Below are 16,819 nucleotides of genomic sequence, written 5' to 3' on the forward strand. Positions count from 1 at the left end.
ATAAAAAAAATAAAAATAAAAAAAATAAAAAAAAATAAAATAAAATAAAATAATTTCTTGTCATTTATGTGTTTCACAAACCTATACAAATACGCATAGGTAAATGGAAAATAAAGTAATTTATGACATGTAAATATTAAACAATAAATAAAAGAACTAGTTTTCAATGTAATAATAATTATAAGTATAATTGTTAAATATTCAGCAATCTGTTTGGTAGTGATCCGTCAGTAGTGAGGCGGTGTACCGCGGCCGTGGCTGGAGTGTGGAGGTGCAGGAGGCAGCGGATGTCCGGCCGAGCTGAATAGACGGCAGAATGAAGACCAAACGCAGACAGATTCACTTCCAGAGCAGTGCTGCCTTTCTCCACAACCTCCCCCAGAATATTCACCTTCACCTGGAGAGAGTGAGAGAGTTCACTTGAATGCTCTTCCCAGTGAAAGGCTCTCATAAGGAGGAACCGGTCTGGTTTGTGTGTCTCACCAGATTGGAGGCGGTCACCTCCCCGTAAGCCAAACCGTCCGGCAGCACGAGGAAATGCTCCTGTTCTTTACTAACACGCATCTGCGAAGAAAAAGAGATGCTTTCATCTTAATCAACTCATAGGAAGAGCAAGGGTTAATTCAGCCATCAGAGATCATGTGACACTGAAGACTGGAGTAATGATGCTGAAAATACAGCTACACATCACAGAAATAAATTACAGTTTTGAAATATATTTAAAACAGAAAACATATATTCATGATATTTCCCATTATTTCAGTTTTTTCTGTATTTCGGTCAAATATAAGCTTCTTTCAGAAACATGTATTTGCAACCTTCATTACATTCAGTGGTTACACTTTATTTGAAGGTGTCCTTGTTAAAGTGTAATTATATATTTAATAACTGAGTAATATGAATTAACTACATGTACTTACTGCATTTGACATGCATGTTATTATGCATAAGTTATTGTTATTATAATAATAAGTACATGTAACGTGTAACAAGGACACCTTAAAATAAAGTGTTACTCTCGGTTTACCGTTCGGATGATTGTATAGTGAGCGTCAGTGCTGGGGAAGTTACTTTTATAAATATATATTTTTTTAAATGCATTACAATATTGTGTTACTCCCTAAAAAGTAACTAATTAGGTTACTCTTTATGGAAAGTAATGCGTTATGTTACTTTTGTGAAACAAAGTAACAGGAGTTATTTATTTGAAAAAGTGACTCCGATGTTTCCTTCTAAACTAAAAAGTAATGTTACTTTACTAGTTACTTCAAAAAAGTAATCTGGTTACGTTATGAATTACAATGTTGCGCTCCTCCCTAAAAAACAAATTACATTACTTAGTTACTTATTATGGAATGTAATGTTACGTTACTTTTTTTGTTACTTTTTTAAACAAAGTAACTGGAGTTACTTATTTGCAAAAGCTCAGATATTTTCTTCTAAACTACAAAGTGTTACTTTATGAGTTTTATGTGTAATGTGTTACTTTACTAGTTACTTTAAAAAGTTATGTGATTACTGAAATGTTTCTCACGTAACAGTCTCCATGTTTAAAACACTCAACACCAACAAACACATTTAATCTACACAGCACAAAACATCATCACATATACTACACCACACTGGTGAGAGGTGGCACGCTGACCGAAGGTGTGTCTTACTGTGAGGCAGGTGTTGGGCAGCTGTGTCCAGCCGAACAGATCCAGCAGACGGTGAACACTGGCCAGCTTGCAGCGCATCAGTCTCTCGCCCTTCACCATGGAGCCCGGGTCCCATCCGTGCAGATCGTTGATGGGGGTCACCATGCTCACAGCTGTACGGACACGAGCAACAACACCAACAGAAGGAGTTTAAGAGGTGCAACAAACATCAAGTTTATTTCATCTCCAAACACAGCTTCAGTTTCACAGGAAAAAGCACAGCTGAATTCACTTTTTTGAATTGCATTCATTAAGTCTGAAACTAAAACTAAAACTCCTTCTACTTCTAAGTGTCTGATCGGAAAAATTATGATAATTGTGTCCCTGCAGCACAGAAGCAGTCATCAGTAGCACAGGGATATTTGTAGAAATAGACAACAATACATTGTATGAGTCACAATTATACTTTTTTTTTTTTTTTTTAGGATAATTCACAATATATTAATATTAAGTTAAACTACGTTAAGATCATGTTCCATGAAGATATTTTGTACATTTCCAACCATAAAAATATAGTAAGTAATATGCATTGCTAAGAACTTCATTTGAACAACTTTAAAGGCTACTTTCTCCATATTTAGATTTTTTTGCTCCCGCAGATTACAGATTTTCAAAAAGTTGTATCTCAGACAAACATTGTCCTCCGAACAAACCACACATCAATGGAGAGATGATTTATTCAGCTTAAACCACTCCTTTTGACTGGTTTGGTGCTCCAGGGTCACAAACGTTACATGAATGAATGTTGAACGGAATGAAAACTCCATGGAAGCTTGTTTTTGTTACGGGATTCAAAACTTAAAAAGGTTGTTGGGGCTTTATAATGTCAAAATTCTATATAGCTGCACAATATAAATTCAGAATTGTTAGATATTTACTTGCAACACTTCAAAAATGCTAGATTTTTTAACCACCACATTATATAAAAACTTAAATCAATAAGGATTTTCTAGACAAATAAAAATTGTTTTGTTTTCAGAAAAAAAACAAAAACAAAAAACAATTCAAAATTAAGTGAGTTTTTGCCTGAAAAAAGCAAAATAATCTTGTTTTCTGTTTGAATTTTCTTGATTACATTTTTTTTTTGATGAAAAATGAAAACACATCAGAATTCATCTCTGAAACACAAGCAATGATATATTTTTTATTATAAAGCAGATAGTTCCGGTTCTTGATTCTGATTGGTTGAGCCACGTTCAAAGCTGTTCTAAATTACTCTTCAAAGTAACATTAACCTTTGTTTACGTTTGTGTGTTGCTTGGCAACCACTTTGTTACAACAACAACTGTTTCTGAGGAACTACATTGTTTGGTGGAAGAATAATACTGTTATTAATATCATTACACATTACACTATTTGCTCTGTTTTATTTTGTGAAACCTTACTACGTATATGGAATAAATGTTTAATAAAAGCAGTAAGCCCTGTGAAGCCGTGGTTTATAACAGCTAAGAGGGTTTTAGGACACAATGCCTCTTAGCTGTTATAAATTGACTGTAAACCACGGCTTCTTTGGGCTTATTGCTTTAGTAAATCATTTGTAAATCATTACATACTGGACTGAGAGACGGGCAGCGATGCCGGGGATCCGTGAGTGGCCATGAAGTCTGCGATCTGTCTGAGAGCCCACAGATTAGAGGAGCTTTCTCCTTTATTCATCTGCTCCTGAATCAACACATCCAGCTCCTCTCTGAAGGACTGAAGCACACAAATCACATTCTGTACTCAGAAAAATCTTCCAGAATCAAATCTGAGTTGACTCTTAAATGTAAATCTATGAGCTTCACTCATTAGTGCACACTTGGTTACTCACAGGGCTTTGCAGGAGACTGGAAACTCGTTTCTTGAGGCCGCTGGAGTCCTGCGGAGACTGGACCATCTCTCCCTCCAGAAACTCTCCGTCTACAGGACTGTGCTGGACAGGAGTCCCTTTAGGAGTGGGACTTCTGCTCATCTTCTTCTTCCCAGCGTCGGGCGGAGGAGAAGGGGATAGAAAGAAAACAGAGGAGAAAAAGGAAAGGATACGCAAAGCAGGACCAGGTGATACGGCTGGATGGGAACAAGGAAAAAGAAATACAGTGTGGAAGTTATTAATAAGTCAGTTATAATCTGGAGTTATGTTAATAATATTAATGTTTTACCCTGGAGCACAAAACCAGTCATAAGGGTGAATTTTTTTAAATTGAGATTTATACATCATCTGAAAGCTGAATTAAATAAGCTTTGCATTGATGTATGGAATATCTGAAAATCTCCAATCTGAGGGTGCAAAAAAAAAAAATCTAAATACTGAGAAAATAAACTATAAAGTTGTCCAAATAAAGTTCTTAGCAATGCATATTATTAATCAAAAATTAGGTTTTGATATATTTACGGTACGAAATGTACAAAACATCTTCATGGAACATGATCTTTACTTAATATCCTAATGATTTTTGGCATAAAAGAAAAAGCTATAATTGTGACTCATACAATGTATTGTTGTCTATTTCTACAGATATACCCATGCTACTGATGACTGCTTCTGTGCTGCAGGGACACTGATGTGCATATGAGGACATAGAGGCATGTTCACATATTGATAACAGACACATGCATATGCAAACATGGACAGGCCAATGCTATGCTAACGCTAATGCTAGATAAGTGTTTCTGCTCACCACACCCAGTCTAACCGTCATGCATCCAAGCACAGCGCGTAAATAGTGCTGACAGATATATGTTTACAGCAGCTCTTAACGTGCATTAGCAAATCTGATCGATCAGTTTTCTTGTTTAGTCAACGAAAAGAAATTACATTTAGAGAAGTCTTTCAGATTCATGACTTGAGAGGAGATGATGCTGTTATGGGATTTCTAACAGATAGCACATCTATCTACAAACACATCATTTTTGTAATAGAAATAATAGATAAATTAGCATGTGAAATCCAGTTAATACAGTGCCAGTATCGTTGTGTCTGGTCGTCTGCAGGGTCTCAGGTGCTCTGGGACCCCCGCTAAGAGCTCCTCTCTCTGGGGACACTCTATAATGATCACAGGGCCCTTTTAGATCCAGACACCAAACTGGCGCCACCCTGCACTGATCCTGGATCAGTTACAAACACAGCACATTGAAATCAATTGAGTGAAATAAAGGGAGCCTGCACTTACAGTATTCTTGTTCACATAAACCTCCAGTTTAATCTGAAAGATGCTGCAGGATTTAGATGTCAAGCTGAGATGTTCATGGGTCTGTTACGTATCGATCGGTCTGAAACAGAGCTTTCCTGACCGGATGAGGGCTTTCTCCTGCTCTGACAGACCATCATGCTCGGAGGATGTGGGGAGAGAGCATGAAGTATAGGAGGGAGATGTATAATGGCTAAAGTGATGTTGGATTGATTTTAGACGAATCTTATAATTAAGTTAATGTGTGGTTCTGGGTGCGTTCACTTCTACAGAATGCACTTAGAACAACCAAAAATGCAATTGTGCTTTTAAAACCAATCATGAGAATGCACGGAATGCATTTTTAACATAGAATAAAAAAACTATTTCTATGCAAGTTTAGCCTTGTGTGGAGTTTTAATCTGGCTTTATGTGTGTTCCCAACTCCATATACCTTTGTACCTTATGTACTTCTAAAAGAAGCATATCAATACCTCAAGTATGCATATTAGGAGCCAAATTGTAAATATTTAGGCATGCTGCTTTAGTGACAACATTTTTCTTCTTTTTTTCTGAGAGTGCAGTTTTTGGCTGATAAAAAAGTTTGGGAGTCCTTGTTTAAGTCTAGAGGCTGAACCATTCAGTGTTTTTACCATTCATATTGTTATGGACAATCTATGATCTAAAGGCATCTTTACAAAGCCAAATTAAGCTTCCGTGCCACATTTGAAAATTATATTTGGCATAAGTCTATCGATTATACCCACAACCCCCTCAATACCATTCCCCCTTCAGCTGAACCTCATGACAAAAACTACACATTTAATGAATACATTATGATAATGTCCATTGTGTGTTCAAGAAGGTAATTAAAAAGAAACGTAGTAATAAAAACGGGTCATATGATTATAATCTAGTCTGTTAGGCAGAGGTTTTAGGATTTCAGGAGCGCTGGCGGTCGAGCAGAGAGGGCCGTGCCATCTTCTCTTTCTCTCCAGAGCTCTTATTCTGGGAAGAAAGAGAGACTCATGTGTCACACCCTCCTCCTCCTCCACAGAAAACAACACCCTGCTATCAGAGAGACTGGTGTAACAGAGGGCGACAAAAGCAGCATTTTTACTATTGGGTGATACTGAAAGGGCATAATGGAGTCTTTTAGACATCCATCCATTGATCAAGTATTATGTGTTCCCTATGTGTTCTTTTGGGCCTGTACGCTGCTGCCTAGCAACAACGCGAGCCCCGCAGCATCAGCACCAGCATCAGCATCATAACCACAACACACCATCAACTATACAATCGAGCTTTACACTGAGGAGACATTATACTCCAACATGAGAGGTAAATGAAATAGAAACATGTCCAGTCATGCCTTCGTATGATCGTTAACACATAAATGAAAACAAGACTCCAGGGCTTGTGATTAATACAATACAACTAAACTATTCACAAAATGTTATCGTATTATGTTCATTGTTCTGTCGGATGAGGGTGTAGTAAATCATTATTATAGGATGTTCCTGCGCTCATACAATATCATGACAATCCAGCATCAGAAACATGCGTGCAGTCTGAAATTCCTTCATGTGCATGCACATATTAAATCCCTGGAAAACTCAACTATTGACTAAAGGCCTGATGGGTAAATGAGGCAAGAGATGCTTACCTTACAACATCCTCTCCTCTTTGTCCTTCGCGCGCACAGACGCCCTGTGAATCAGCAATGTGTCAAAACCTAGCGATCGATCGATAGTTAGGCTGGTTTGTCCAGTGTGAACGATGTGATCTGGGTCTGTGTTTTCTTAGACCTCCGCATTTCTCTGTTTTTTGACGTTTATGGCAGGCTGGACCGGCCCACGACCACGCCTGCCAGATTCATCACCTCCCCACTGACTGCCTCCAGATCCTGCGAGGGTTTCAGCAGAAGCCTGGCTCTTCTCGAGCTCAGCAGGAACACTAGCACAGATGTATACAAGTGAAACAGTCGAAGCAGCGAATGGCGTGGATCTGTCGGATCACAGATGCTTAAATCATTCTGGATGTTTTCCTGCTGAATGATGCAGCTGCGGATTGAGGACGAGCCTCTGGCGCCGCATGCTGGTGCTTTCTCACATTACAGGAAGCAAAGGTCATATGGTTTTTCTTAAAAGATGATTCATTTTCCTAAAAAAAAAAAATTCATCATGACACGACTCATGCATTTAATCAAACAGATTTCGTGAAGTCCAAGTATAAGCACAATATTGTAGTCTACAGTATATGTGACCCTGAAGCAAGAAACCAGTCAATTTCTGGAAACTGAGATTTTTACATAAATGAAAGCTGAATATATTCAACAATTCCATTGATGTATGTTTTTTAAGGATAGGACATTATTTAAAAATCTGGAATCTGAGGGTGAAAAAAAAAATTGTCACCTCAAATAATTATAATTAGGAATTTCCTTATTTCAGTATGTTTTACACTTTGTAGAAAAGTTTTACAAAAATCTTTTCAGATTTGCTAAATTATGAATTCATGCAGTGCTTTAAGTGGGCCGGTATGCACCGGTACTCAGTATACCACCACTTAAAAATATAGCTCTTGAGCGTACTGCCACCTCTCTGTGCTTTTAGCGTACAGGTAGCTTCATTTGGACATCTGTTTTAATAGATGTTTTAATCCTTTGCCTGCGCTGCAGCTTTTCAGAGCTCCCTTCAACAATGCACGCTTCCTAATTCTTCCTAGTTCGGAGTATGGAGCGTGAATCATTTGAACCAGTTTGGAGATCACAAATCATTTGAGTCATTTTGGGAGCTTGGAGCGGGATCGCGGGTTCGCGAATCATTTGAGTCAGTTCGGGAGTTCGGAGCGGGATCGCGGGTTCGCGAATCATTTGAGTCAGTTGGGAGTTCGGAGCGGGTTCGCGAATCATTTGAGTCAATTCGGGAGTTCGGAGCGGGATCGCGGGTTCGCGAATCATTTGAGTCAGTTCAGGAGTTCGGAGCAGGATCCCGGGTTCGCGAATCATTTGAGTCAGTTCGGGAGTTCGGAGCGGGATCGCGAATCATTTGAGTCATTTTGGGGATCCCAAATCATTTGAATCAGTTCGGTAGTTCGGAGTGGCTTCAGCTTTGCCATGGATTAATGCTGTGTGCCCTATAGTGACATCATTCGGTCATGTGCTCATTTGATCGACAGCTGCCTGGATCCTATCTCCAGTGTGGCTATATTACTTTTTTTATTAGAGCTCTATTAGTATAGCAGTCTTAAATGCAATAACTAAAATAATTTATTTCCTAAAATAACTTTTCTTGTAGGCTTGCCAACAGTTAATACAATACAAGTTTATTTAAATAGCACAAATAAACAGTTTAATACGTAAATGAAAATAATTACTTTATTTGTCTTACCTGTGTTATTTTTCACTTTCTTTTCTTCATGTTTTCCTTGGCATTCACTCTATAACATTCTAGTAGAGCTCCTGATGCAAACATATTTTCTTCATTCATGCATAAACCTAATTGTAGCTATGTTCAATTATATTATTGAAAGGCATCATGATTTTGATGTTTAAATGCTGAAAACAGACTCCTGATTTAATGACATTTTCCATTACAGAAGTTACTCCTATTTGCTTTTTCCAGAAATTAAAATTATTAATTTAACATTAACTTTATTTTACAATGTATTCAAATCTATATAGTAAAAAAAATTATAATAATATCAATCTGCAAATCAAAACAATTTTTTTTTTTTTGCAATCTGTTATTATTACAGTTTTTTTTTCTTTTTTCTTTTTTTAGGATTTTGTTTTAGGCAAAATACACTTTAAAATCCAATATGAGTTTATATTAGTTTGATTTTGTCAACTATCTTTGTCTGAGTTGCAAGGTGTCAGGTCCAGTGTTGGGAAGGTTAATGTGGAAATGTTATAGGTTGGAGATTACTAATTACCTTATTTAAAATGTAATATGTAGTGTCACTGTTTCAAGTGACTTTGAGTAATATAACTGATTACATTTGATTACTTTTTGATTACTTTTCTAAATTTCTATTGTTTTCAAATTTTGATTAATTTGAATCATTTAAAGCAGGCAGGGTTAATGATACAGTGGTACTCAACACTGATTACTCTCAGATTTCAGAATCCTTCTTCACTTGAATTAAGATTGTAAATTACAACCACCTCAAAATAGGACTTTAGCAGCTCTTTTTACTTCGCAGTCTTTTTTTAGGTTAAAGGTGTTGTAGGGAACTTTTGTAAAAAAAAATATTTTTTACATATTTATTAAACCTGTCATTATGTCCTGACAGTAGAATATGCTCCTCTGGCTCCTTCAAGTGCTCCTATTGCCATTTGCAGAAACTCCATCGCTCCCGGTAAAAAATAACCAATCAGAGCTGCATTTTCCAGAGAATCCATTTTCCAAACTGTGTTTTTGGCTTGTCCTGAATCACTAGGGTGCACCTATAATAAGTGTTTATATTCTGACTATTTTAGATTGCTTCAGGGGTAGTACTGCGGCGGAGGAACCCAGTACCTTTGTGATTCTTTATTTTGCAATTAAATATGTAATTTAGTTACATGTAACTAGTTACTGCACAACACTGGTCAGGTCTGATGATAAAAGATAAAAGACTGAATTTTTCAAGTTTTGGAATGGAAATGGCAGATGAGGGATGAAACAGGGACGTTCACAAACTGTCTCAGACGAATGTCCTCTGAACGCCCGCCAGCTAACGTTATAAAGCGGAATTACTGCGGACCTAAGTGGACGTTCGGAATGTCTGGGGGAAGTCCCCTATTTGCCTATTTGTCAGTTTGGGGATCGCAAATAATTTGAATCAGTTCGGGAGTTCAAAGCGAGTTCGCGAAGCATTTGAGTCAGTGTGGGGATCCCGAATTATTTGAATCAGTTCGGGAGTTCGGAGCAGATTCGCGAATCATTTGAGTCAGTTTGGGAGTTCAAAGCGGGTTCGAGAATCATTTGAGTCAGTTTGGGAATCGCGAATCATTTGAATCAGTTCGGGAGTTCAAAGCAAGTTCGCGAAGCATTTGAGTCAGTGTGGGGATCGCGAATTATTTGAATCAGTTCGGGAGTTCGGAGCGGATTCGCGAATCATTTGAGTCAGTTTGGGAGTTCAAAGCGGGTTTGCAAAGCATTTGAGTCAGTGTGGGGATCGCAAATTATTTGAATCAGTTCGGGAGTTCGGAGCGGATTCGCGAATCATTTGAGTCAGTTTGGGAGTTCAAAGCGGGTTCGGAAATCATTTGAGTCAGTTTGGGAATCGCGAATCATTTGAATCAGTTCGGGAGTTCAAAGCGAGTTCGCGAAGCATTTGAGTCAGTGTGGGGATCGCGAATTATTTGAATCAGTTCGGCAGTTCAAAGCGGGGTCGCGAATCATTTGAGTCAGTTTGGGAATCGCGAATCATTTGAATCAGTTCGGGAGTTCAAAGCGAGTTCGCGAAGCATTTGAGTCAGTGTGGGGATCGCGAATTATTTGATTCAGTTCGGGAGTTCGGAGCGGGTTCGCGAATCATTTGAGTCAGTTTGGGAATCGCGAATCATTTGAATCAGTTTGGGAGTTCAAAGCGGGTTCGCGAATCATTTGAGTCAGTTTGGGAATCGCGAATCATTTGAATCAGTTCGGGAGTTTGAATGCAGCAATACAGTAGCTCTTTCTAAGGGTAATTTTTCAAAATTCTTTTGCACATTTTATTTATGTTCAGTAGTTCTTTCTAGCTCAAGCAAATCCACAAACTAATAAAATGATTTATTATTATGGTCGCCTGTTCACTGCTGTATATAAAACCCCTTCAATATAGTTGTTGTTACCTCAGGGGATGAGGGGAGTCATCAAAAAAAAAAAAAAATAATAATAATACCGGAAATAATTTTTTTTTTTTTGGCTATAATAGAGTACCGGCACCTCTTTTGGGCCACTTAAAGCACTGAATTCATGTATTTGATTATGAGATCAACATGAATAAGACTTTTCAAAGGCCATCTTAAATACACAAACTTGTCATTGACACATATGCCATATGCCTGCACTGTAATTAATAAATAAAATAATCCACATTTGTAAATGACATATATTATGGGAGTATGTTTTACAAGAAAATATCTGTGTTTCCACTTCAAGGTTTAATGTTTAAATCAATGTGTACTTTGAAATTATTTGTTTAATTGACTACCAATTTCCAGTGATGGGTATTGATTGATTTGTAACTGGGATTATGTAATCAGATTCCAAAAATTTTAAATCATAAATTGTGAAATATGATGATTTAAAATAAAGTTTTTCTATTTTGATATACATTAAAATCTTATTTATTTCTGTGATGTGCAGCTGAATTTCCATCATCATTACTCCAGTCTTCAGATTTACATGATCCTTTAGAAATCATATATATACTGTAGTCAAATACAATAACTTTTATATTATCATTTTTGTACACTTACTACTATAAGCTTAGATTTACTGGTTTATCCATAGGAATTTTTAATGGGATAATTAATAATAAAAAACATTTTTTTATTTAAATTACTTTTATTGCACATTTTTAAGATTGAATTATTACTAGCTTTTCTTTTTTTATAAATGATCACAAAAAAAATCATGATGAAATTAAAGTATTAAATATGATATCATGATTGAGGAATCTCTGTATTGCATTATATATTTTGTCCCCCTCAATATAAATCACAGAGTTTTCATCATAAAACTAAAACTATTTAAAAATAACTTTACTAAGACATATTACTATAAAAACACTACAGCTGAGTGACAGCTAAAACTTATACATGCACATTTTATGATAATTATTCTGTTGTTTTAAAGACTGCTCACTGATTTACATTACAATCTACCAGAATTTCTTATTATAAACCTTTCTTTTTTCTAAATCAGCAGCTGCACCTGACGGCATATTTCTGCTCAGACAAATGAAGCTGATTTTTCCCATTCCACAATCACACACATTATATTAAATATTTGTGCATTTTTTAAAAAGAATGCAATAATATCTTCCCAGCCCCAGACTTTTGAACGATATTATTATTCCTATTGTATATCGTGGCATCAGAATACAAGCATCTGAATCATATTCCAGAGATCAGAACAGTCTCAAGCTGCAGCAGTGGATTCCAGTCTCCAAAAATTTTATATTACAAGTTTTCAAACATTTTAAGTGTAAATATGCAAATGAGGCATTATTTAATGAAATATGCGCTAATTTGCATAAATGTCTAGTACAAAAATCTGAACACTAGATGAAGTCAGTTTCAAATATTGTGCTGATTTTTTTTTTGACATTTTACAGTCAAATATTTTTACGGAGGGAATTCTGGGTATCTTTTTTTTGTCATCCCATAATTCGGAAAATACTTTGAACAGCCAGAAAACAATATATTTTCACAATTTTGGGTGAGATAAAATGTTGTATATAATCAAGGAAAATATATGTGAAAAAATCCCTCTGTAAAAACCTTCAGAATATAGACAGGAATTAATATCTAAACTTTGGTGTGTGTAAGTACTAATGAAGTGGAAATTAATGGCTCAGTGTTGGAGAAAAAACTCATTTTGAGAAAACGGCCTTTAAAAATATGTATTGTAATTGAAATCTATTGACACAAACAGATAAAATGAGCAAATCCAGACCAGCTGCGCTTCACTCAACAAAAGAGGGCAGCAATGCACAAGTGTGAGGAACAAATGATGCTCACACACACACACACACACGTATCTCCCTCTCATCTCTTCACAGCTTTATCTCGGTCCACGGTGTCGATAAACTGACCGACATCCAAGCGGAAAATATTAAGGTACTACTGTTGCTGGCATCTTTATTCCACGTGGGACATCAATCATATACAAATTACCACACCTCTCCTTAAAAAATGCACTTGACTTTAAAGTGGACTAAACATCCCACTCATTACATCCCTTTTCTTTGAATAAATAACAACATTAGCTACTAAACAGTTCACACTAGACACTAGTCCAACACTGAAACAATCAATTGCTCCATTCTAACATTTACAACACATTCATTTTTCAATACCAAATATTTTTTCTTTCATTTTGTTATTCCAAGTCCAGTCTAACAGGTGGTTTTCAATTCAATTCAATTCAATTCTGCTTATTTCTGTCCTTACAGACAACTCTTCACAAAAAAACAAAAACAGATAAATAAACAATTTCCAAAAAATGGTGTAGGCAGAAGCCTTGCTAATTAAGCCTACCCTTTGTACATATTTAACCAACGTACGTCACCTTTTCACTAAATTCGATAATGCAAGATTAACAAAAATTACATAATACAATTCCAAAAATATACATACTTAATTACAAACATACATAATTACAGAAATACACATTCCAACTATTACTTTATTATTTAATGAGTCAAATAATTAAAAGTGAATTGCATCATTTTAATTCCTTATCACAATTATTCCCTTTGACAGATATACACCTATTTTTAGCATTAGTTCTTGTTACATCGTCGATGACTAAATATTATAAACTTCAAAAATTCAATGAAAGTCTATTGTCATCAAACAATTTTTTTAAACTCATCAATTCGATTTCCACTGTATTCAGAAGCTGTTCCAAATTTTGCCATGAGCAATATACATTTGTATCATCAGCAAACAAAACCATATTTAATACATTAGACACTTTACAAATATCATTTATATACAATACAAACAATATCGGGCCTAATACCGAACCTTGTGGAACACCACAAGTAATTTCCCTTAAATCTGATTTAAATCATTTGCTTATACGATTAGATCTTCGTAAAATTGGAATGACAGATGAAACCAGTTCAGGGGACTGTTCAGAGAGCTGAACCTCAGCAGACTCAGCAACAGGAAGAGACACAGGAGGCATTTCTGAAGAAGATTTCTCAACTTCACGAGAAGTTTGCACATCCAAAGGAGACACATCTATATTTGACTTACAAATTTCTGCAGACTTCAGCAAACTCCTCTGATTTCTCCTTAGCACTTGCCCATCCTCTGTTTGAATAAGATATGACCTTGGATTTACTTCTTCTAAAACAACTCTAAAATATTTCTTTCTCCATCCTGTTGGCTCCTCAACTCTAACCACGTCTTGTTCAGAAAGAGGTATCAGTTTCTGAGATCTCTTATCATAAACAGCTTCAGCAGTCAGAATATCTTTAAACCTCTTCCGTTCGTCTTGATCATGTATGAAAGCCCACACAAACTCTGTCATTTTATAACAGGGCACGTAAAACTCCCTTCTTGTCATTAGGTCGAGGCATTTCCATTGGATCTCCAAACAGACACTTTTTCTTGTTCGACTTTAAATCATGTGCTTGAATCCTTTCCATCAGTTTTAATAGTCGCTGATCATGCTGTTTAAGAGAGGACCCCCACACCAAAAGATCATCAATATATATTACACAAACACCCTCAGGTCCTTCAATAAGTGTTTCCATTGCACGATGAAAAATCTCGGGGGCTGACTTAATCCCAAATGGAAGATGAAGAAAACAATATCTACTGAAAGGAGTATAAAATGTGCAATATTTACTACTCTCAGAATTCAATCGGATTCACCAGAAACCCTGGGATGCAACCAATCTAGTAAAAAATCAGACACCTGACATCTCACTAAGAATCTCTTCATGTGTGAGTATCTGTGTTCTCGTTTGATGTTATCATTAAGATCTTTAAGATCTAGACACACTCTTAATTCACCATTGGGTTTTTTCACAAACGCGATGGAGTTTACCAAATCAGTTGGTTGTTCCATCCTTTAAATGGCTCCTAATTAAGTCAATAGATCTAATTGTTGCTTCAAGGGCTCTCGCAGAGGGACAGGAACACACCGAGGAGCATGTATGACAGGTGTAGTGGCATCCTTCACTTGTAATTTGTAAGTATATGGAAGTGTTCCTTGACCTTTAGAAACATATGGAAACTGATTAACAATGTTAATCACAGACAGTCTACATTCTCTTTAATAACTTGATAAACTCATTTAACCAACTGAAGGTCTTCACATGCTCTATCTATAAGAAGAGATTCATGGCCATTGGGAACCACAGCAAACATTACATTTTGTGTCTTTCCTTTGACTTGTATCTTCAGTCTACAAATTCCTTGTGCTTCAACTGGTTGTCCATTAAAGGCTTTAAGGGGAACTTCATTTAGAACACTGTTTACCAAATGCTGGACACTGTCTGAAGTCTGAACTTATGTTTAATCCCAGAGTGTTTACAATGAAATTTTTTATTTTCAGTGCCTCTAAAGCTTCTAGCATTGCCTTGTTTCTTGAAAGATATGGCATCAGGACATCGCTGAAGCAGTCTCGCTTATTCGCTGGACTGGCACAATTCGACAGCACTTTCTTGTCACATATGCCAAAAACAGTCTGATCACGAATCATGGCACGTGTGTGAACTATGACGTGAAAATTAGCCAGAAGCCTGGCCCGAGGGGTGTAAAATAATCGGGGCCTGCTGTAATAATTATTCGAAAAATATAATTTCCCAGCAGCCACTGGGTCCCTCCCACCCCATGCGTTAATCCTGCCCTGATAATAATTATAGTAATGCATTGTTATGAGAAATAGTAATAAACAATAATTTAATGACTTAATTCTTCATTAAAATAACTAGCCAGACATTTGAGTTTTTCCTTTGTTTACAAAATCCTAGAAAAATATTTTGAGTTTTCACTGAATAACAACAACAACAACAATAACATCCTATCTGGAACTGTTAATATCTGGCAGGTCGTATTTGTGCAGCATACAAAATACAAACATGAATGCAGTAGATTGCGTTTGAATAAACTTTGTATCTTCATGTGTGCATTTGTATTTATTTTTGCCTCTCTTCTCTTTTATTTTGTAGTAAAAGCTCATTATTCTTCAGGAAACTTATCACTGCTTTAAAAATATTCTTTATGAACCAGTTAAATGGAAATGTGTCTTTTGCTTGAGTCATTTGTGCAATGCACTGAGATTAAAAGTATGTTCTTTTCTTCAGAGTTTCTTACTATTACTGTTAAACCCACAGAACCCCACCTAAGTCCAAAACAAGTCAATGATGCATCATGAAATCACCCGACTGTCCACCAAGCACTTGAATGATCTGAAGCTAGAGTGGTGTGAGAGTGAATAAAATATGATCTCCTTCAATTATTGATCTCAAACTCTGTCTGCTGGACAGTAATCAAGAGAATATATCTCCCATATTCACAATTACTCATGGGCTTTACTCAAGGTCTTATTTTTCCATGCCTTGGACACAAAGTTCAAACAGGCGTTTTTCTTGAAATCAAGTCAGTGCTGCAATGAAAAAATAGTCATTATGAAAGTATTGCTGGCAATTATGTAATAGGCTCAAAAGGAGACGTGCCTAGTTGCACAGACACACAGTCAGAAGTCAGAAAGAGTCAAGTATGTTACAAGGAATTTGTTTTAGAGTCGCAAGCTTCCAGAACACTGGGTCGAGTTATACAGACAATGTATGCATTATTTAAATGATGAGAAGTGAATTAATTATAAATTCTTCACATAAAAAAAAAAAAATGTTTTCTTATTATTTCCAGTACAAATATATATCCATTCTTAAATCAAGAAACAACTACTTGAGAAGAAAAATGACTTAAGATAGTCTTGTTTTCTGAAAAACAAACATAAATATTACGTTAATTTATGTTTAAAACCAAGAGGAAAAAAAATATACACATTTTCCCCTTGAATTAAGTATCTTTTTCTTATCCGATTAACAGATTATTATTATTATTTTTTTTTTGTTAAAACTCAATTTTCATGTTTTCTATGAAGCCTTAATCTTGCTGCAGTCTAGACCAAAATGTAAACTGCATTCATTTATTCCTAAATACATCAAATAAACTCAATACGTGTGAAAACCTGAAAATAAATATAATTAACTTAAAAGTACTTAAAAGCACGCAACATTTTATAAATG

At 36.0% G+C, this 16,819-nt stretch overlaps 1 protein-coding gene across 1 annotated transcript in view; it reads right to left on the reverse strand.

Annotated features, from left to right (window-relative positions):
- The window catches only part of LOC113048732 (beta-adducin-like), a 14,386-nt gene extending 10,700 nt beyond the window's left edge, over window positions 1–3,686 (reverse strand). Inside the window, exons 1-5 of the mRNA XM_026210549.1 lie at window positions 3,514–3,686; window positions 3,257–3,398; window positions 1,662–1,813; window positions 484–564; window positions 248–397 (exon numbers count right to left, since the gene is read on the reverse strand). Of these exons, the coding sequence (XP_026066334.1) occupies window positions 248–397; window positions 484–564; window positions 1,662–1,813; window positions 3,257–3,398; window positions 3,514–3,654 (666 nt within the window). The 5' untranslated portion in view covers window positions 3,655–3,686. The remainder of the gene's footprint in view (window positions 1–247; window positions 398–483; window positions 565–1,661; window positions 1,814–3,256; window positions 3,399–3,513) is intronic.
- Between the last annotated feature and the right edge of the window lie 13,133 nt (window positions 3,687–16,819).

The sequence above is a fragment of the Carassius auratus genome, chromosome 30, assembly GCF_003368295.1.
Source record: "Carassius auratus strain Wakin chromosome 30, ASM336829v1, whole genome shotgun sequence".
Taxonomy (NCBI): Eukaryota; Metazoa; Chordata; class Actinopteri; order Cypriniformes; family Cyprinidae; genus Carassius; species Carassius auratus.